The sequence below is a fragment of the Phascolarctos cinereus genome, unplaced genomic scaffold (genome assembly GCF_003287225.1).
Source record: "Phascolarctos cinereus isolate Bilbo 61053 unplaced genomic scaffold, phaCin_HiC Scaffold_5;HRSCAF=322, whole genome shotgun sequence".
Lineage (NCBI taxonomy): Eukaryota > Metazoa > Chordata > Mammalia > Diprotodontia > Phascolarctidae > Phascolarctos > Phascolarctos cinereus.
This window is the reverse complement of record NW_027555958.1, coordinates 98,420,394-98,443,284: the sequence shown is the minus strand read 5'-3', so window position 1 is coordinate 98,443,284 and position 22,891 is coordinate 98,420,394. Positions and strand designations below refer to the sequence as shown.

Here is a 22,891-nt window from a genome sequence, read left to right as displayed (position 1 = left end):
CTCTGACCTGACCTATCCTTTCCCTCCTTCCCCAAGAAATGCAGACACAACTCTAAAAAGGCCGGGAGGCATACAGCATGTAATTTGATTCCTCAACAGTAAGCACTAAATGTACATGACCAAATGATTGGGTTACAGTTTCCATGGTGACTACTTCACTTGGCTTAGCTATTTTAGGAATTCAACCAAAACTCATAGACAGCAGGGGAATGAGAAAGAAAGGAAGGAAGGAAGGATGGATGGATGGATGGATGGATGGATGGATGGATGGAAGGAAGGAAGAAAAAAAGAAAAAATGGAAGGAAAGAAAAAAAAGAATGAAAGAAAGAAAGAATGAAAGAGAAAGAAAGATCGATAACGTGTGGCAACTGTCAGCAACACAAGAGGAGAAACAGTTTTGTTTTCTATCTTATTTTTCTCCACAGGAATGTCTTTTCTCTAAGCAGTTTAAGCAAGTGCACAGAGATTACAGACTACACTGCTCTTCAAAGTCCCTTAAAACAAAATATCCCAGGATTTCCTTTTCCTTTTTCAGTAAAATATCATGATGAAAAGGGCTACTGATGTATAATCCAACACTGTCCTGTGAGCTGTCCTGAAGTGACCTGGATGTAAGAACAATAGAAGCCTTCCCATGACCTTTCTGTTGAGTTAACTTAAGACCAGCTATCCCAAAGAGCCCTTCCTCAAGCTACAAGGCTATCTCATGGAAAACAATGCAAGATAGGTTTTCAAACCTTCGTCACGTTTCTTTCCAGTAAAGGACTGTGACCCTGCAGATTGGTTGGGACTTTCGAAAGCCAGCATTATTTCTCCAAGGACATAAAAATGATTAAATCAATTTTTATTTTCCAGAAAGTAAGGCATTTACTGGGAAATTTTTGTTGCTCTTGTTCAGTTGTTTCAGTCACGTCCAACACTTTGTGACTCTATTTTGGATTTTCTTGGTGAAGATATTGTAATGGTTTGCCTTTTCCTTCTCCAGCACATTTTACAGATGGGGAAACTGAGGCAAACAGGGTGAAGTGACTTGCCTGGGGTCATACAGCTAGTAAGTGTCTGAGGCCAGAGTTGAACTCAGAAAGATGAATCTTCCTGACTCCTGCCCTGGCACTCTATCCACTGTGCCACCTAGCTGCCCTACTGTAAAATTTAGACTCAAAATTTTTATTTGACATACTCTAAGTCCACAATTTTATAACCATTTAATTACTAAATGAAATGCTTTGTTCCAAGTAACAAGTTATCATCGTATCATCACTCAGAAACCGTTCAACTGTGAAAAAGATCCTGAGGCCAAATACTCAATGAAGCTATTTAGTTCAAATCCTAATTGCCACTTAAAACCTGTGTGACAATTTGCTATAATTTCTTTTTTGTCTCTGGTCTTCAGTTTTCATATCTGTAAAATGAGAGAGTTAGATTAGATGACCTCTAAAGTCCCTTTGAGTTCTAGACTGATGGCCCTCCAATTTACGATCCTCCATACTGCTGTATGAGAACACCACCCTTCAGACCAGGATACAATCAGGTATTTTTTCAGGGTCTTCCCCATGTCCCCAGTTTGGAAACAGGGATTAATAGAATCGGGAAGCTCTTTGTAGCACTTTGACTGCACAGTAGTTTGGCCAGTGCCCCTTAGTTCATAGCAGCCCTATTTAAGGTTACACCATAGAAATACAAATTCAGTGTATTCAGAATATTGTCACCTAGATTTGGTTGCCAGCATAGAAGATGGAAAAACACAGAAAGTCAAATGGGCCAAAGACTTCAGTGAATTTTAGCACAGAAGTTGTTCTTACTTCAAAAATGAAGAAATGACTAGCTAGTGTAAGAGAGTTAATAGCAAAACATAAATATATATGGAAGACAAACTCATTTACAAAGAGAATAAATAATAAAAATGTATTGTCCTTCACACATAAAGATACATATACTAATTTACACTAGATTAGACCTTACATTAGACTAGACTTGAGTTAAGTATGCAACAATGTCAGTGGATTTGGCAGAATCTAAGCTCCTGGAAAACAGGAAATGTTTCATTTTGTCTTCATATACCCAGTGTGCAACACAGGACCTGCCACATAGTAGAAGCTTAATAAATGTTTGTTAATTGATTGATTGAATTGCATTGGAGCTAAAAATTGTCATTTTCTTCTGTGTAACAGAGAATATATTTGTGAAATGACTATCTGAAACACATTGTGTGTGTGTTTGTGTGCGCGTGTGTGTGTGTGTGTGAGAGAAAGAGAGAGAGAGAGAGAGAGAACTAGAACAGAGTGGAATTAAATGGCCTATGCAGGACACAACTTATTAAATGATCTTGGACTAGATACTTCTCTCTAGTGCTCAACTCTCTTCTCTATAAAACGAGGCAGTTAGACTAGATGATGCCTTTCCAGGTATACTCTTTTGATCCTATGATCTTATTAATGGAAGGAAGGAAGGAGGAAGGAAGAAGGAAGGAAGGAAGGAAGGAAGGAAGGAAGGAAGGAAGGAACTAAATGGCTACAAACAATAGAATATACATTTGTAAAATCTGCTTTCCCATGTGACTTGTAGAAATCAGAACCATTCTCTAGAATTACAACTCATGTATTTAAAAATTATTTGTCAAATTGAAATAATTCATTAGCATACATTATTAATCTAGAATAATGAAAACTACTTGAAGGTTATGAACTAAGTCTTGAGTTTATCAAGTGCACACTGAATTGAAAAAGATAACATAGGGCTGAACCAGCGCAATAGTCTTGTTATTCTGTCATAATAACCACAGCTTAGAAAGTTCCTAATTCAAATTTATCTATTACGACAGTTAAATCGGGTCCACAGACATATATCAAACACTTACCATGTGCCTGGCAGTGGGCTATATTTCTACAAAGAAATAAGAAGTTTTTACAGAAACTATGTGGGGGCGCACACATAGTGTGTGCACCATGTGCATACATATGAGACAACTCTTCTATGTAGTTACCTCTGTCTGATGTCTTGAGTCCTAGGGCATCATCAGGAACAGAGAGGTGATCTAAACTGCTGTTTGGTGAGGACGTCTCCTCACTTGACAAAGAGTTCAGAAATCCACTTTCAGATTTGACAAGGCCATTTTCTGAGGCTTCTGGGGGAGCAGGCGAATGGATCTGAACCATTATGGATTGTCCCACATCTTCAGTGGTAGAGGAACTATTGACAATGTCGAGCCAAGACTGCCTTTCTGGGTAGGCCGCCGCTTTAAATGTGGAAGAAGAAGAGCTGCTGGGTGATTTGACTGAACTCTCCAGGGAAGAAAAAGAACAGGACGGTTCATTCAGCACAAGTGAGGACGAAGATGCTTCCTGTGGACCCTATTATTCGCAAGATAGAAAAACAATCAGTTCATCAGCTAAAGAAAAAAAATCCAACACATGCTTTTCAAAAATAAATTTTATTGCTATCTCTTTTTTTATATCACCAATATTTCCTACGGTAACTCCATCCCATTCTGAGTGCCACCCCTTAAAATAATGAAGGGGAAAATAGAAAGAAAAAATCTATAAAACTGACCAATATAATTTTAAAAGTCTGATGATATAATCAGTTTTCCATATTGATGGTTCCTCATCTCTACATATAAATGAAGCTGCATTCAATATCTCTTCTTTGAAGCTGAGGGTGGGCACTATAATTTCACAGCATGCAGTTTGGATTGCTTTCCGATATATACCTTAATGGGCATTTCCCCTTTTATTCCAAAAGTCTACAATACTTATAGGACTGTGAATGAGTCACTTAACCTCTGGTCTGCCTCAGTTTCTGTATCTGTATATTCATATCTATCTTCTTTATCTAAATCTGAAACAGAGATCATAATAGCACCAAATTCCCAGGGTTGCTATGAGGATCAAATGAGATATTTGCAAAGCACTTTGCAAATGTTAAAAGCACTGTATATAATGCTAGCTTCTACGGCTGCTGCTACTTTGTACGGTAGAAAGAAAATTTAACTTAGTAGTCAGAAAAGACACGGGTTTTTATCCTTACTCTGGCATTTACTAATTGGATGACCTCAGGTAACTAATATAACTTTCTACAGTTTCAGTTTTCTCCTATATAAAATGAGGATAATAAGACTCGCAGTTTCCACTTTGCATAATTATTTCAAGGAATGTGTTTCATAAACCTGACAGCCTATAGAAATGTGAGTTGCTACTAATATAAAAATAACAATAGAGGATAATTGTGATTTTATGTCTGACTAACATCAGTAAGTTAGGTCTGTATGTTACTTTTTTCCAAATAGTTTTGGATACCTTCCAACTCACTATCCTAAGAACTAAAGACCTCCATCATCTTCCCTATTGATGTCATTCACCTTTGACAGCTTTTTTTTCTTTAATTTTTTGCATTGTTTGGAGCATACCTCAAACAAAATTAGTTTGTCCATCACTTAATATATGCATACTGGGGGAAAAAACCTCAGGGAAACATGAAGAAGGAGGAAAATAGCAAAGACTGGAGCTAAGGAGGAAGAAATGGTAAGTGACATAGGTCAGGCCAGTATGAACCCCCTACCTTTATAGAATATCTTCCAGCAATAACAACACTTATATAGCTCTTTAAGTTTTACAAAGTGCTTTCGACTATTTACCACTACTGTCTCATAAAAAATGTAGTTCCCATTGAGATTAGCTAACAGTAACAAAGAAGTCATTAAGTCACAGACTGAATTATTATCTAGGGCACATAGGTGGTGCAGTGGATAGAATGCCAGGCCTGAAGTCAGAAGAGTCATCTTCCTGAGTTCAAATCTGGCTACAGACACTTACTAGCTATGGGACCATGGGCTAGTCACTTAACCCCATTTGCCTCAGTTTCTCATCTACAAAATGAGCAGGAGAAGAAAATGGCAAACCACTTCAGTATCTTTGCCAAGAAAACCCGCAAATGGGGTCACAAAGAGTTGGACATGACCAAATTATTATCTGCCCAGTTCCTCTCAAAGTAGATAGCAGACCCTAATATATCCTAAGAGTGACCAGCCCCCCTTTAAAACAGAGGAAGTTGAAATGGATGACCACTGAGGTGTCTTCCAGCCCTACCTATATCCATTATCCCTCAGCCCTATTCTAGGCTCTAAGGGTGAAGGTCAGAAATGCCAGATAGTTCAGTATATTCTTAACTGACCACATACTAGCCATGTGGCATGCCAAAAAATTTAAAAGATGTTCTTAACTTGGGGTCTGTGAACTTGCATTTTAAAACAATTTGATAACTTCAAATTAACAATAATTATATAACATTGTCATAATTATATAACATAACTATATTTTCTATTAGCTGATAGAATGTCATATTACAATTAAAATAACTAGCATTTATATAGGCTATGTACAGGTACCATGCTAAGCACTTTAGAAATATTATTTCATTTATTCCTCACAACATGAATTAGGTGCTATTATTATACCCATTTTTCAGATGAGAAAACAGGCAAACAGGTTAAGGGGTGTACCCAAGAAAACACAACTAGTAAGTATCTGGGGCTGGATTTGAACTCAGGTCTTGCTGACTCTGGCTTAGCATTCTATCCACTATGCTATCTAGCTGCCTCCATTTTGAAATTATATTTCAATGTAATTTGTTTCTTTTGTAATCCTATGTATTTTCCTTTATGCATTTAACAGCACTGTTCTGAGAAGGGGTCCATGGGCTTCACTACATCAGATGTTCAAAGGAGTCCATGACACAAAAACAGTTATGAACCCCTGATCTAGAACCTTTTCCCAAGGAGTTAAAAATGACAGATCATAGAAGCATTTGGTTAGGAACTTAAATTGACTCATCTTTCTCAATAAAAATAAATTTGTGTACATATGAAAAATTCCTTCTCTGCATACCTTTGTGAGACAGAGGAAGCAGTATATCAATTTGCTTGGACACTCAGGACCCTTTAGTGCCAAAGAGAAGCAATTTGCTGAATGACACTGCAATGATATATAGGAGTTACTTCATCCTGAGCGGAATGTCCAAATAACACTCCAAGAAAAGCTTATCCATTGGCAGGATCTAGAACAATTAATATCAGCAAATATTAAACTATGCTTCATTCCAGTTCAATGCAATGTCATGTCCTGTTGCAAGTTATTTTTGTATCGTGCTATGGCTACATGTTCTACTTCCTATTCTAAATAGAGATCAGGAGAAAGCTTTTCCTGTGGCTCCTGCTGATGCTTTTCTCATGTGATGAAAGCAGAGCTTGCCAAGGTTCCAACTTTACAAGGATTTTTGACAACATTCCTCATAAGTACATTAATAATAGCTAGCATTTATGTATACTTTCCAAAGAGTTTTACAATGGTGTTCTCATTTGGTCCTCACAACAACCCTGGGAGACAGGTGCTATTATTATCGTCTCCATTTTACAGATGAGGAAACTCAGACAAAAAGAGGCCAGCCAGAGTCACATAGCCAAGAAGTATCTGAATCGTGGTTTGAAATCAAGTCCTCCTGATCCCCACTGCAAAGCTCTGACACACCACCTAGCTGCCTTAAGACAGCCAAAACCAGAAAATCCTGCTCAAAGAACTAGAAAATGTGTGTTAAATGTCTATAATTTTGGTAAGCAGTATTTACGAAAGAGTGGAAGAATAGAAAAGGCCTTAGATTTGAAACCAGAGGGTGTGGATTTGAATCCCAACTCTACCCACTTATTACCTGTGTGGCCTTGGCAAATCATTTAACCTCTCTGGGCCTTGGTTTCCTCAACTGTAAACTGAAGGGGTTCGACTAGATGACCTCTAAGGTTCCTTCTAACTCAAAATCTATTATGGTACAAGCACTTTCCTGTTGGTGACATTATACAAAGGGCTTACTCTCTTTGGAAATTACTTTTCTCATCTGTAAAATGGCAATTAATAGTTTTTGCATGACCTGCTTCATAGGATTATGGGGAGGATCAGACTAGCTACTTACAAACTAATTTGTAAGCCTCAAGGTGCTAGATAAGTATAAATCAATATTATTGATTGCACATAGACACAATGTCAGTGTTAACACTCAATTTATTTTAAGATTTGTAGGATTATTTGCATATTGATATAAAGAGAAGCAAAGGAAGGAAGGAAGGAAGGAAGGAAGGAAGGAAGGAAGGAAGGAAGGAAGGAAGGAAGGAAGGAAGGAAGGAAGGAAGAAAAGAGGGAGGGAGGCAGGGAGGAAAGAGGGAGGAAGGGAGGAAGGGAAGGAAAAGAACAGGGGACCAAGAATAACAGAGGAAGGCAAAAAAAAAGGTAGTAGGACATTGAAGAAGAACACAAATAGAAGGAAAAGAAGAGACTTTAACTTTGTCTGCCAAGGATAAATTTCATGTAGATCTATTGCCTATTTCATGTAAATCTATTGTAAAAGCAACAGAGAAACATTTACAAAATCCAAATTAAATTGGGGCTTGAAGTTTATAGCTACCAGATGCCCAGATAGCTTTTGGCCAAATGTTCTTTCCCCAGCAAGGATTCAATATGATTTATTCGTTCAAAGCATCATAAACATTTCAGTGCAAAATTTGAAGTTACAAGAAAATCTATGACTCATCAGAGAAGAGACTAGACATCTGGATTCCTTATGGAATCATGCCTTTATCAAGAGTCAATGATGCACCTATCAGATGCCCATTCACTGAACCTCTGTAACTTTCTCCTTTGGCAGAAACACAGAGTAATCAATATTGGATTTACACAGATAGGATCACCAAATGACCTTATAAAATATTGCATCATATCCCCTCTTTTAACAAAGGAGGAAACTGACTTGCCCAAGATGACTTCTTCTTTGTCTTAGCTCATCTACATATCCAGTAGTAGAACAAATATGAATGTACCCTGCCCACAAGGCTTTGTAACTTAACATGTCCTGGACATTTGCGGCAGGCAGGTCTACCCATTTCTAACCGCTGTGACTGAAGAAATTTAACTCAAAAAACTTCTTCCAGATGTCAAAGAAACCAAAAGAAATTTTAAGTATAGACTGAGGGTCATGTATGGCCAATTAAATCTGAAGTAATCCCACTTTTCCCTCATGAAAACATAAGTAAAATTGAAAAGATCTGTTTTAGAAAGCATGCCATTTTTTTATTTGACTAGCGCTATTTAAAGCCAAATTAGACAAAATTTCTTTCTCTCCACATTCTCTTGTTTTCAAAACATTTTTTATTCCCAAGTAAATGATACTTCTATTTATTTAAGAAACTTGGTTCAACCATCAGCTAAAGGCAAGTTCTTTCCCCTTGAGCTATTTGAAAACATGAAACTGATCTTGTGAAAATTAATCAAACAGAAGCACTGAGAGCCTACAATCAGGAAGGCATGAGTCAACACACAAACTGTAGGAGAAATTAGTCAAAGCCAACATAAAGAAGAAAAACAAAAGAGAAACAGGAAACTAAGTATAACTAAATGGCAAAGGGTAAGAGACAACCTATTTTCCTTCACTGGTTTGTGGTCAAATCACTGAATATAAGACTAGTTAATAACTACTTCTAGGGCAGCTAGGTAGTACAGTGGTTAGAGCACCAGACCTAGAATCAGGAAGACTCATCTTCCTGGATTCAAAGCTGGCCTCAGACACTTACTAGTTGTGGGAGCCTGGTAAAGTCACTTAACCCTGTTTGCTTCAGTTTCCTCATCTGTAAAATGAACTAGAAAAGAAATGACAAACTACTCCAGTATCTTTGCTAAGAAAACCTCAAATGGGGTCATGAAGAGTCAGTCACAACTGAAAAACAACTGAACAACATAATGACTTCTAACTGGGAAAAATGGTGTTTGTTTCCTTGATGGTATAATGGAAAGGACATTAGAAAAAGAATGAGACAGGCTTGATTCTAATATTAGCTCTGCAACTACATTCCTAGGTGTCCTTAGGAGGGCTCCCTAATCTCACCTCACATACTCTGCAATCCAAAAGCACTGGTCTCCTTGATTTTCATCTAACAGGACACTGCATCTCCTGACTCAGCATTTTCACTGGCCATCCCCTATTCCTGGAACACTCTCCCTCCTCATGTCTGCCTCCTAGCTTCCAAAGCTTCCTTCAATTCTTGCCTAAAGTCATAACCTACTTAAGCAGGCTTTCCTTAATTTTGGTGACTTCCCTAGGAGACAATCCCCAATTTATGCTGCTGATACATAATTGCTTATATGTTGTCTCCCCATTAAACCGGGAGCTCATTGAGAGCAGGGACTGATTTTGGCCCTTCGGTTTTGCTTTGGTTTTTGGTTGGGTTTTTTTTGTTTGTTTGTTTGCTTTTTTGGTATTGCCAGCACTTAGCACAGTAGCTGGCACATAGCAGGTGTTTAACATATGCTAGTTGACTGCCTGCAAATAAATATGTGTCAGGATCTCAGCTTCCTCACTCATGAAATGAAGATCATAATTCTTGCCCAACCAACAAGAACAGGGATGTTTTGAGCGGCAAATGAGAAAATGAATATAAAGGTTTATGAAATATGTTATTGTTAATTTGGGTAAAATTTCTGAGTAGAGATGACTATGGTTCCATCTGCATAGTGGCACAATAATCATTCATTTATCCATTCAATAAATGTGTGGCACATGCATGCTTTGTTCAAGGATAAAAATACAATTAAAGCATGAATAAATGTATATCCCAGTTGGAGATATAATGGATTCAAGGTAGTTCCTGATAAATGCCATGTTCAATCAGATTATTTACTGATCCCCAAATTAATTTCATCATTTCCCCCACCCTGAATTCATTGAAGTGACCAATTATTTTAGCTATGGAAATACAACCAGAGAATATGGGCCTAGGGTTTTATTTTTATGTTTTCCATTAATTCTCCACGGAATGTTGGACAAGGCACTTAAATTCTTTGTGCTGAATTCTGTAAGCCTCTTTGCTAAAAAGTATTAGGCCTATAGAAATGCATTATTTAGTTACCAAGTTCATTTTCATGCAGAAAAATCTGCACTGTGATACAGATTTTAAAATAACATTGCAAAATTCAAGTTAACATCTAAGGCTAGAAACAACTTGCCTGCACTTATATATTGGAAAATAAACATTTTTATTAAAAGTGCAGTTCTAACCCAGTGAAAGAATTTTACATTTCATCCATCCATTAACTCATTTACTCATTCAAATAGTTACTGAGTACCTACTGTATTCAAGATACTATGGCATAATGGCATATGGAATATAAAAATGAGTAAGACACAGTCTTCATCCAGGAGGATCCCCTAATATAAAAAGAAGAAGATAAGGTACACAAATAAAATATAAAACAGAATGTGTTAAGTGGTGAGAGATAATATGGGATAATGGGGATTCAAAATCAGTCTAGGGTGAAGATGATGGCTATTTAATGTAGCTGAAGAGTTGTCATTTGAAGACAGATAAGACTTACTCTACTTGGCCCCAGAAGGAAGCATAAGAACACGGGCTAAGATGAAAATTTGGATTAGATGTAAAGGAAAAATGTCCTAAGGATTAGAGCTAACCAAACATATAATGGACTTTTTCACAATGTAGTAGATTTCCCTCTTCTGGAATTCGTCAAAGCAAAAGTGGCTGATGCCTTATCAGATATGGTGTAGAGGTGATTTCTGTTACCCACAGGTTGGACTAGCTGGCTTCTGATGTCTCTTCTAACTTGAGATTCTGTGATTGTAAATGGATGAGATAACTAAAGGAGAGAGTATATACCCAGGAGAAAAGAGCACTGAAGGCAAAACACAAAGGAATTTAGAGAGAAAAAAGAGGATCCACCGAAAGAGACAAGATGTAGTGGCCATAAAGAGAGATGGAAGCAGAACCAGATAATGCATCAGCAAGAAAAGCAAGGGACGAAAGATTTCAAAGGAGGTGTTGAACTACCAAACAACATAGAGAAGGCAAGGAGAATGAGAAGAGAAAATAACTAGATTTGGCAACAAGGAAATGACTTTATGAGAAGTATCCGTATAATGAATGTGGGTAATGTTTCATCTTTGCAAGGTGCAAAGAAGTGGGTGATAAGAAAATGAAAGCAATGAGCATAGACTACTCTTTCAAGAAATTTGACCAGGAAAGGAGGAAAAGAGACAGGACTATGAGATGAGGAAGAGCAAAAATTGAAGGTGAAGTTTTTTTTTTTGACTGGGGAGAACTGAGAATGTTTGCAAGCAAAAAGAAAGAAGCCATTTAATGGGAGAGAGTGAAGACTCAAAGGAGAGGGTATGATTGATGGGAAAAGGCCCTGAATGAGATTACAAGGAATAGGATCAAAAGCAAAGACAGAGCAGAATATCTTGTGAAAGATTAATAAATTTCTTACTCTGAAATATGAGAGAAAAGATGAGGAAATATGAAATATGAGGAAAAGATGGTTGAGAGTTTAGAAAAATTGTATGGCATTGATAAGGGAAATGGAGTTTATGTTAGATAGCTTTGGGAAATTTTTTTGTTTTGATGGTCTGGTGTGTTGTTTTTTGTTTTTGTTTTTTCAGTAAAGCAAGAAATGAAACCAACTGTAGAGAGTCAATAGGAAAGGAATAGTGTTGGAGGACTGAAGGAAGTAGATTTGGGAAAACACCACAGGAAATTTGCTATGGAGTCAACAAACCATATAGATCCATAAGGCTCAGATGAGGTTAGATAGCATATGTAATATATTTTAAGTTATTAAATTTCAAACATATTGATATAAATGTTGATAACCAATATAAAAATTTGTATGCCTGGAATATTTTAAACCTACCTAAAAAGTTGCAAGACAACAAAGAAGTACTTGAACTTTTCTTTTTTAAAAAATCTCCTTTCGTGAAAAATATGCATATGTAATACACATATACACACATACATGACTTAGAGTAAGGTAGTATTATTTTGCTTTCTTGCAAAACATATTAGGTATGGTTGCAACTCACATTACAAAAATTCAGGATAATATGTCTACATAAGGCAACTCTGCCAAATCAGAACTGATTCTTCTAATTTAATCCAATCAGTACACAGGTATTTAACTTTTCAAAAACTAATAACAAATGCCACCAATCCAAGTGCAAAGTGAGATAAAACTTATTGATCAAAGAGAGAAACTAGACTGCAAGACAGATTACCTTCCTATTTCTATCACAAACCACCATATTCACAAGGAGAACCAATTACATTTTTAATTTTGATGGAATATGGTAACCCTAACTAGACACAAAGTCAAGACAAACTTAATAAAACCTTTATTGATGACATAAGCCATTTAGGTACAAACACTTGTTGGTTCATTGATTAAATTCTATAGACTTTATTTAGCATATGTGAACACTGCGATATTAAATTTTTATTTTCATCACCACAGGCAAATCACTTAAGACATCAGTGAATAAAGGACACATCAGAGAATGGAGAAAAGATATTGTCAAATACCATAGATGATTCTACTTTCAAATTTCCAGTTACATAAGTTGTTTTAACTATTTGAAGGGAGTAAGAGATACAGTAGAAAAACATAAGCCTCTTATAGCATTTTATTCATACTTTCCCTTCAAAAAATAATAATTGGAAATTTTTCAGGAAAAGTAGTTTTGGAAAAAATGTAGCACTTTTTGCTTTCTTCCTCTATTCATGTCAGCCTTACTATTTCTACTAAAATTATAACTGACCCACAAGAGACTGAGCCAAATCCTGACTAGTTTAGCTCTCTGGCTCAGGGCTAATTACATTTTATAAATTTCATTTGTTCAAACAAAACACTTAATATTATTTCAACCCAATGCTTTCCATGTGTGTTATTCACAAACAGGATAAAATGAAAACAAAATCTGGTCAGGGAAATCTGGAAGATGGAAGATGGTGTTCTTCTGAAAAAGCGAAACAAAACTGTTCAACATTTATCTAATTGATCCAACGATCTCTTTGGAAGCTTCATAACTATTATAATCTGCCAAGGAAGTCTCAACTGAGGCTCTTTCTACCAAGTAGATGCTACTGCTAATTTACTGATGTCTTGGGACTAGGATCCCTGAAGGTATTGTGACTAAAATCATCTAATGTTATTACATCACTAGCATTGCAGAGGTTGTCATAATACTTGATAATATATATCGTACAGGTTTTCACTGGAAACTTTTAAAGGGTAGTATTGATGACTGGGGCAGCTAACTGGAGCAGTGGATAGAACTTGAGGTCTGGAGTCAGGGAGATTCATCTTCCTGAATTCAAATCTGGCTTCAGACACTTAACTGTGTGACTTTGGGCAAGTCATTTAACCCTGTTTTACCCCAGTTCTTCATCTATAAAATGAGTTGGAGAAGGAAATGACAAATCATTCCAGTATCTTTGCCAAGAAAACTCCAAACGAGGTCACAAAGAGCCAGACATGACTGAAAATGATTGAACAACATGGATGACTTTGTCAGAGAAGTCACAGAAGGCATTTTTGCTCATGTATGGATTTGGACTAACCAGCCTCTAAGATTCTGGGAAACTACAGATACATGCTTATCCTGCCCAAGGAATGTGATATCCTCATTTCTTTTGGTAACTCATTCAAACGGATATTAACCTTTACCATCAAAAAGTTCTTTGAGTACTGGATGTAGAGTCAAGAAGACTGAATCCGAATCCTGTCTCAGACACTTAATAATTTGGTAATCCCGCGTAAGTCATTTAACCTCTTAGCCTCAGTTTCCTTATCTGTAAATGAGGATAATAACAGCACCTAATTCAAAGAGCTGATGTAAGTAAGTATCAAATGAGGTAACATATGTAAAGTACTTTGCAAATCTTAAAGGTATCATATAAATACTACCTATCATGATTGGAAAAAGCAACAAAGTTGAGTGAATGGCAATGCTGTAACATCAAAGCAAACTGTGATGAAGTACTTAGCATGTTTCTCTTTTTGTTTTGTCATAAGGGATTCTGTGACTTTTTAAAATGCATACTTTTTTTCCCCAGGCAAACCTGTCAGAATGGCTGCTAAAACTGTAAATGACAATCATCAGATGAAAAGAATCAGAAGGAAAAGGGGGAAATTGCACAGAGAAAAAAGGGAGAAATCAGAAATGACTGGAATGAGAGAAAAACCTAGGTCTTATGTTTCTAGAAGAAATGCTGTCTTTTTTTTCAAGTAGCTTCTTCACTCCCCGGCAAAGTAAAGGGACAGAAATGAGCAAATGCAGGGGTCAAGCCGAGAAAAGCATCTAGGTATCTTCCTAACAAGTCAGAGAATGATTATTTCTAATGAGAAATAAACTAAAAGATAAGCTATGAAGGAAAAATTAGTAATTCAGGTAAAATTAGGTAGATTTCAAGAGAGAAGGTACTCAACAAGACTACTACTGATTTTCAAGGGGTAAAAGACTCAGATTCGGCACAGCTAGAAGTCAGTTAAGAAATGATAACCTATTATTAAAGATATTCCTTTGTATCATAAGTCAATCTGAAAAACCTCATTATTTAACCACTGGTGTGCGACTGTTGCATAAGTTTAACTGTAAAGAGAGATATCTGTCCATCCCTCCTTTCCACCCACAGTCATCTGAGCCTCCCTTCTAAGATTATCTTCATTCTTTGTAGCTTTTGTGAGTGGGATTTTTTTTTTTACATTCTGTCTCCCCCATTAGAATATAAGTGCCTTGAGGACAGAGACTGTTTTTGCTTCTTCTTTGTATCATCTAAGCTTAGCACAGTGTTTGTCACATAGCAAATGCTTTAAAAAAGCTTGTTGACTGATAAAAAGTGACACTTTCTGATCTCAGCAGCTGAACCTTACCAATTGGCCCACACAGCCATGACTCGGGCAAGTCACTTAAACCATCTGGGCTTCAGTTTCCCCATGTGGAAAAAAGGGCTCTATTACAGTTCTAGATCTATGATTTGTCTATTGTCCCTTTCTGACAAACTATGAAAATTGCAAATATTATTGCTAAAAGAAGCAAATTAAATAAACCCTTAGATAAGGAAAGTACAAGACTGATGCCCCAGAGGGAACAGCTTTATTAAACCAACACTGTAAATGACAACCAGAAGTCCCCTATATGCCCAGAAGCTAAAAGAATTTCCATAGGGTCTAAGACAAAGCATAAAATGACCCGGAACAAAATTTAACCGTTTTTGATGTTCTCATTTCCTTATACTGAGTGTGTATGAGAGTTTATTTGGGGATGGATTTTAAGCATACATGAGTTTTGATATAAAGCTCTGTATTCTTAGACAAGTCATGTAAGTAGGAGCCTTGGAAGCAAGTTAGTGAGGAAGTGGTTTGATAAGTATGGCTGGGCAACTGAAAATACACACAAGCTTGTTTTTATGTAAACCTATATTTACCTACTAAGTACTTATTGAGCAATATAGGCAAGGCAAAAACAAAAGGTATCAATAAAAATATATTTTTAAATATGCTTATTAAGTCACTAACTTGGAGTCCAGCACTTTGTTGTCACACAAATAAGCAGAGTTATTACCATTACTTCTAATATGTGTTACAAGTGTGATCCAGATTAAAAGACTTTTTTCAGTACTGGAGCTCTTCATTATCAATCTAAATTGGTTTTGAATTGGTAAACGGAAGCTTTTAATATTCTGGTGGTCTGAGTCCTCTGCACTCTCCTCTTAGAAAGAATGACATATCTGAGGTACTCACTTATGCACACAGATGCTGAGTTTGTCATATCAGTGTGTTGCCATGGAGAAAGCTGCAAATCGGCATCCAGGAGGACCACAAGGTTATAAATGACTAAATAAACACCTGCCCATTTGGTAGACACATTAAGTTACTGCATCACTTAAAAGTTATTAGTCATCGATACATTATACAAAGAGGGTGGGATGACGTTAATGCCACTGTAGCAATGACAAGCAGGCTAATTACTATTACACACACCAAATGCGATGGAGGCTCAGCAGAGTAGGGAGGGGGTGGCGTCTCCACAGCTATTTCGGGATCCTCATGTTCACTTTCACTGTAGCATTCTGCAATGAAAATGGAAGTGTTCAATTGTTTTGAGGGGGGGGGTTATAAATCACCACTGCTTATTCCATAAAGCATCAGCTAAGATATTTTTCTGGCCATTTTTCTTGCAAAGGTCAACACACACCAAATTCATTTCTCTTGCATAAAATGTCATGCCTAGGGATCTGCCTACAAAAATGGAGTGAGTGGGCTGGTTTCATTGTGTTGGGTTTCTTTAAATGGTTTTAAGATCAGGTAAGAACAAGTCTTTCAGATCCTCTTAATTTCACTTGAAATGCAAAGAAGACCACAAGCAGAAAACTCTTCTTGCCATCTGTCCACCCTGTAGGATAGATTCTATAAGCTATTGTATAAAGTAAGGCAGAGGGGAGACAGAATTCCCTCTCCAAAGTTAATTTTCCTGGTCTCTATCACCAGCCTCGCTATTGGGAAGCCTGAAATTGCCAAGATGGTGATAAGAGAAAACAGTTCATAGTGACAGCCCGGGTGGAGTAGTACTCTGGCCCAGCACTCCTGCTCTCCCAGCAGGAAGACTGTCACAAATGCCCAGTTGATGACCACAGCTAACCATCAAGCCAATCAATTTGTGAGTTTTTTGGTTGGCTGCACCATCCTTTTATGCCCTTTCCCCATCTCCACTTTGCCTTTGGCCTGTATGAAATAACAGCATGTATTTGTTTTCTCTCAGCTACAATATACCACTGCTGTCCAAGGGATGGTGCTACACACAGTTTGAGTGCTCAGGGGGCCCCAAGGGTCCTGGGTGACTTGAGGAAGGATTGTGGTTTTAGGAACATATTGAAAAGGTACAATTGTATGCAGTTCATAGACATTATTGAGTGATCATTAATGTTTATCCCTGTATGAAGTATTCTACAATTCTCTTGGCAGATCTGTATTTATCTTGAGTTATACTTGACATAAAAATCCTTTGGGGGTTTTTTTAATACTATGTGTGTATTTTGGAAAACTTTGTAGATGCTAAATTCTCTGAAGGGTTACAAATATTTCTCATAATACTGAACTCATTATCTAATTCTCCAGAAACTCTTTCTAATTTTTGTCTGTATATATTTGAGGGCCTTTAAAAAAGGGGGTTGGGGAAGGAAGAAGAAGAAAAAAGATCAGGTAAGAATAGGCAGCTGCAGCAAATGGGTCTGGAGAGGGAGAATCTTTCCATTTCTAGGTTGGAGATTCTATCCTTTGTGTTTAAAAGTTTAAATTTTGTTCTTGGCTCCTTCTAGTGCAGGGCTGCTTAAAATTCTTTGTGTCATGAACCCCTTTGGGAGTCAGGTGAAGCCTGCAGACCCCTTTTTAGAATAATATTGTAAATGCATAAAATAAAATATATATTACAAAAAAATCAATCACATGAAAATATAGCTAGGAAAAAAATTTTAATAGTTTCACAGACCCCAGGTCAAGAACTAAAATGCAGTGATTATTTGGAAAGGACTAGAGACTCTTAAGTCTTTTGAAATATGAAAGTTCTAGGTAGACCCATGCAATGTGACTTCCTACCAGCACCATTTCAGGTCCTGGCATCCCTTTATTAGCCCATTCTTTCAGGAATTAGCAGCATACCCACCTAGCACATATGCTAAAATACAACAGAGGAAACCGTAGGATGGAATGTTGTCGGGCTGAGAGCATGACTAGATCAGCAAAAGGGGTGTCTGTCTGAGTCTGAGCTGTCATAACTACAGAAGCAGGGAAATAAAACATTTATACTGGCAATTACTTTCAGTGCCAGTGAAACTAATAGTTACTATGTGGGTGAAGTAAGGGTAACAACATACTTATAGACAATATAAACTGGTACAGTACATTCATCTATCTGCTCCTTTCCTTTCCCTCTTCATCTCTATTCCTCCCTCTTTCCCCTCTTCCTTTGGTTCTTCCTCTTTCCTTCTCTTTCTCTCTAATTTTAAGGAAGGTCAAATTCAAATGTGATACGCACATTTCACTTGCATCAGGCCCATTCTATTTCCATCACCTAATCACCTCCCACTATAAATACCCATAGGTTTAAAATAAAGCATACCTTCTTCTTTTCCTGTGGATGCAAGACGGATTACAGCTAACCCAAGCTTATTTAACCACCTAAAATTCAAAATAGAAAGCAAAAATTTGTTAAGACAAACTTTAATGGTCATAGAGAAGCCCGATGCCCCCACACCAAATTGGCACCCCAGCTTCAAACCCCCTCACTGGGTCTTCTTCCCCAAACATCTGCAGCAAGAGATTACTTCAGTTCTGGTGCTAAAGTGAATCCCAATTTCTACCCAATATCTGTATGGGAATAGCAAAAGGCAATAATTTGAGAGGATTTTTTTTCCTGGTAGTATATTGATGTAGATATACAACCTTCATATAACCCTACAAAATGGGAGCCTAAAGCATTCTCATAACTTTTGCATTCAGGCCATCCTTGATTGTGAACAACAGCTGGCCAATTGGTTCAGAGCAGCAATGAGGTTGCACAGCTTTCTAGGGGAAAGACCTAAAGTGCTAAGACCAAACATAACTTCTTTTAAAAATGTCCATTCCAATAATTCATCATCGCCTCAAATTCTAAATACCTGACTCAACTGATCATCAAAGTTACATCTCCTTGACTTCAACTGACTAGATAGTTCTCTTTGGGAAGACTTGGGGTGTACATAATACTTTTAAGATATTTCCACATTTAATTACTAAATTGCTAAAATCTGACTATGACTTAATTTACGGTATCCCTTAATTTATGAAAGATACAGTTTTTGAAAAGTTAAATAAAATGCAAACATTTGAAGATCCTGTTTTCCATTTACTTTGTTTTAAGTAGAGATGTGTTCCTATGAGGAAACATTCCCTCAGTGCCTCATTTTCAAAATTTCAGCTAGAAACAAAATGACATTATTCTTAGAGTAGATGACCTAGATTAAGACCTCAGTCCTGTCCCTTACTACCTGTACGAGGCCTCGGGAAAGTCATTTAACTTCTCCACATCATGGTTTTCAGGTCAATAAGAGGAAAAGATGAGAATACATCATCTCAGAATTTTCTTCAAGCTCTAAAATCTAAGATTCTATGATAATGCTAGACATGGTCAAACTCAATTAGGATTATGCTTATTAACATTCCAGCACCATGTTACACTGAGGCATATCAAAATGTCTGGAAGAAAGGAAGGAAAAGGAAGGAAGGAATGAACGAATGAAGAAATAAAAAGAGAGACAGAAACCAAAGGAAAGAAAGAGAAAAGAAACCAAGAGTTTCCCTAGCATGGCAAATAATCTCTATCTTCCACATCTTATTTTTAGCCAACTCTGAATCATGCCAGCAGTAGGATAAAGGTAACCATAGTGGTTTCCATAGAACTACCACCTCAACGATCAAGCAATCAACAAGCATTTAAGAACTTGCCATGAACCATGTAGTAGGAGCTATGAGGTACAAATACAACAAATGAAACAGTACCCACTTGCACAAAGTTTATACTCTAATGAGAGAAATCACTCTGATGGACATTTGAAGAGAAAAGTGATGCCAGCCCCAACATGATGACATGAGAACCTGATCGCTGTCTGCTCAGGAGTGATAAGGTAACATGGAATTAGTCTATTTAGAAACTTCATAATGGCATCTGAGTTTGCTGATAATGTGAGGGTCTTGTTTTGTTTCGTCCCATATGGATCAAGCAATAAAAAGTTGAAATGGTAAAAAAAAAAAAAAGAATCTCAAGTTGTGAGACAAGTTCATGGAAATAAGGAAGGGGTTTCCCAGTTCATAAAAGCATAGTAATTTACCAGAGCTTCAGCAGAAAAAAAAATAACCACCACCACCACCATACATCTATTAGTCCTCATCCATCGATGTTATTGTTGTTTACTCATTTTCAGTCGTGTCTAATGCTTCGTAACCCCATTTGGGTTTTGGCGGGGGGGGGAGGGTGGTTGTTGTTGTTGTTGTTGTTGTTGTTGTTGTTGTTGTTGTTGTTGTTCTTGGCAAAGATACTGGACTGGTTTGCCATTTTCTTCTCCAACTCATTTTACAGATTTACAGGGTCACATAGCTAATAAATATCTGAGGTTCAATTTGAACTCGTGTCTTTCTGACTCCACGTCTGGTGTTCTATCCACTGCACTATCGTCAATAAAGAGAAAGGGTATATCACAGCCTCAATCACCAATGTATACAAAACAGTAACCAATTATGAGAAAATGGCTTTTGATTAAGATCTTTTATTTGACTACTGAGTTCTAGAACTCACTGACTTAGATCATTCCCTTCACCAAGAATTTTCTAAAATATTAAGGCTCTAAGAAAGCATCCGTTTGTGGTTGAATGGATGGTTACACAAAAGGATACACAGCCATGGAGAGAGAAGATGACAGATGTTTCCTGGGTGTTTGTTGTACATTCTTTTGATGTGAATGTGTGTGCTAGCATAGCACGCGTGTTGAGACATCAATGCACAAAATCCAGGCATTCTCATTTCAGACACTCTGGCAGAAAAGCCTGCTTCTCTACCCCCAGACTGAATTTAGAAACTGATTCTTCCTATTGCAGTTACTTCCCCAAGTATTTTTAAATTGAGGATAACTGCAAAGCAAGAGGGTTTTCTATTAACCTTAAGTATTTTTCCCTCTGGCCTCTAGGATAGATATGCAGCTACTCAAACAAAGCCGTTTCCCATGGAGACAAAGCTCTAAAAATGGAAATGACATCTAAAAGTGGTCTCTCTTTCTTGTTAAGTGTATCTGTTCTGATTTTGAGAAATATTTACATTATTTCTTCTGCATCAATACTTCAAAAAAGCAGTGACTTTGTCAATATGGTTATCCACTCCACTGTTACAAATCACAAATCCTCTGTGACCTGGTAAACCTTGATAACAGTGGGAGCTGAAAAGATTCATCATTGCACGCATGGCAAATCTAGCGATGAGTTGCTGGGTGCTTAGCTAAGGTACATGTCAGAAAACACTATTGTCAATGGATCAGTTACAAAACCTTTGAGCTCAGGTGCTACCTTCTAAGTGTAAGCTTCATTTGCCTAGCGCACCAGAAGCCAAAATCAACTCTGCATCCTGATGCTACACACTCTGATGAGGCCCTGGAGAACTTTAGCGAAGGGTTTATCAACCGGTTAAAAATCAGAGCGCTACAAAAGTGAGCTAGATTCTCTGTCATCTCAGAATTACCACTGAATCAATCACTTACTAAATATCACAGACAAAATAGTAGAAGAGGTATAAGAGGATCTTAAATAATTCTATATGGACTAGGTAGGCTTGTGATCTCAGGCTGCTTTATTTCTTTATGGCCTTCCTAGAGTTTAAAAAAAAATGCCTCGATCAGGCTACTCAGAGTGAAAGCACGCATGCCCCACAGTGACCTTCAGTGCTACCTTTCTGACTTTTGTAAATAAATATAAACTAGAATGGTATTTTGACATGACAGTGAAAAGAGGTTTATAACTTGGTTCTGACGTCTGGGTGTCTTAATGTGGCAGCTGTGTTGTTGGGGTTTGGGAGGGGGTTCCCCTTTGCCATCTCAACAATATTTATGATACGGTTATACAAGACTCAGCAAGATTAGTCTCCCACTGAAAGCAGGTGCCAAGCAGTGTATGAACCTGATTGTGAATCAGTGTCTTCAGACATGACAAAGTTAAATGTGCCTTTATCTGCACATGACAACTGCTCTGTATTATATGCTGAAAAAAAACCCTACAAAATAGAGACCTACAGCTTCAGGTACATTACTCTTTTTCTGTTCTATGTACATCAAAATGTCCATTTTATTTGAAGTTTGTTAAGCTTAGAGTAAAAATAAGTTGGGGGGAAAAAGAAAGAAAACCAGTTGTTGCTAGAGACTACAGTGCTGGAGCCAAACATTAAATCCTTCGTTCATAACAAGCAGATGTTGGGTGTTTTTTTAATCATTAAAACGTGCTTGCTTCTTCATATTTTTTAATTTGGTAAACATGAGGAAATGCAACATTTTTCTACAAAGTAATTAATTTGCATTCCTTTAGTAATTCTTTTTTAATCTGGTAAATGTGAAGGAATGCAGCATTTTTCTTTGCTTTGGAACAAATACATTATGGGTGAAATATGATCATTCTTTTCAAATGGCACATATAATTTCCACGGGCCACAATAGTCTTTGATCTAATGGGGTCTCCTTGGGGCACTTTTGCTCTTTTAATGAATAAACATCCCTTCCTTCTGATCTTGCTAAAGCATTGCCAGGGATTTGTTTATCTGATTGGCTAACTGACACCCATTGTCACAAGGAAAAGAGATTTCTTGAAGGAATAAGACAGTACAGGTCAATTTGAAAGTGGGGAAAATGAAGTTGGGGATGTGGAGCTTTGTCTAGCAGATGAAAATAATCACTAATGCATGCAAAATGCTTTATTGTTCCCAGATCTTTTACAGACATTATCTCAGGGGAGCTCAAAACAACCCTATGAGAGAAGAAGAGCAGTTATTATTATTCTAATATGGCCAATGTGGTCAAGTGGGAGGCATCATGGGGAGATTATGGACATTGAGAATCATAGCTAGTGTGACAGGGAACCAAAGGTAAAATTCATCAATTTCATCACTTTGTCTAGGGCTGGCCCTCACTATTTACAGAATACCTTCTACCTTCGAATGCACAGAATATGTTCCTTACACAGAAGAATCTAACCAACGGTACTTAAGATTTCTTTCACAAATTAAAAGCACTTTAACATTCAAGCCTTCTTCATGACTCCTGCTTTTACTTTGCTTAGTAGAAAAGAAATAAAATCAAGCCCCCTTCAACTGGCGAACAAATTGTGGTACCTCAATCTAATGGAATACCACTAACTGAATGAGAAATATAAATAATTCAGAGAAATGAGATGTATAAACTGCTTCAGAAGTTAAAAAAAAACTCAAGAAACAATAGGCACAATGG

The 22,891-nt window shown here is 37.2% G+C and overlaps 1 protein-coding gene across 9 annotated transcripts in view; it reads right to left on the bottom strand.

Moving 5' to 3' along the window:
- IPCEF1 (interaction protein for cytohesin exchange factors 1) overlaps positions 1 to 22,891 on the bottom strand; it is a 219,643-nt gene that overhangs the window by 46,794 nt on the left and 149,958 nt on the right. For all 9 annotated transcript variants that reach the window (XM_020986656.2, XM_020986647.2, XM_020986646.2 and 6 more), the window contains 3 exons: positions 17,998 to 18,056; positions 15,864 to 15,952; positions 2,984 to 3,350 (listed from right to left, as the gene is read on the bottom strand). In XM_020986656.2, coding sequence (XP_020842315.1) covers positions 2,984 to 3,350; positions 15,864 to 15,952; positions 17,998 to 18,056 — 515 coding nt within the window. The remainder of the gene's footprint in view (positions 1 to 2,983; positions 3,351 to 15,863; positions 15,953 to 17,997; positions 18,057 to 22,891) is intronic.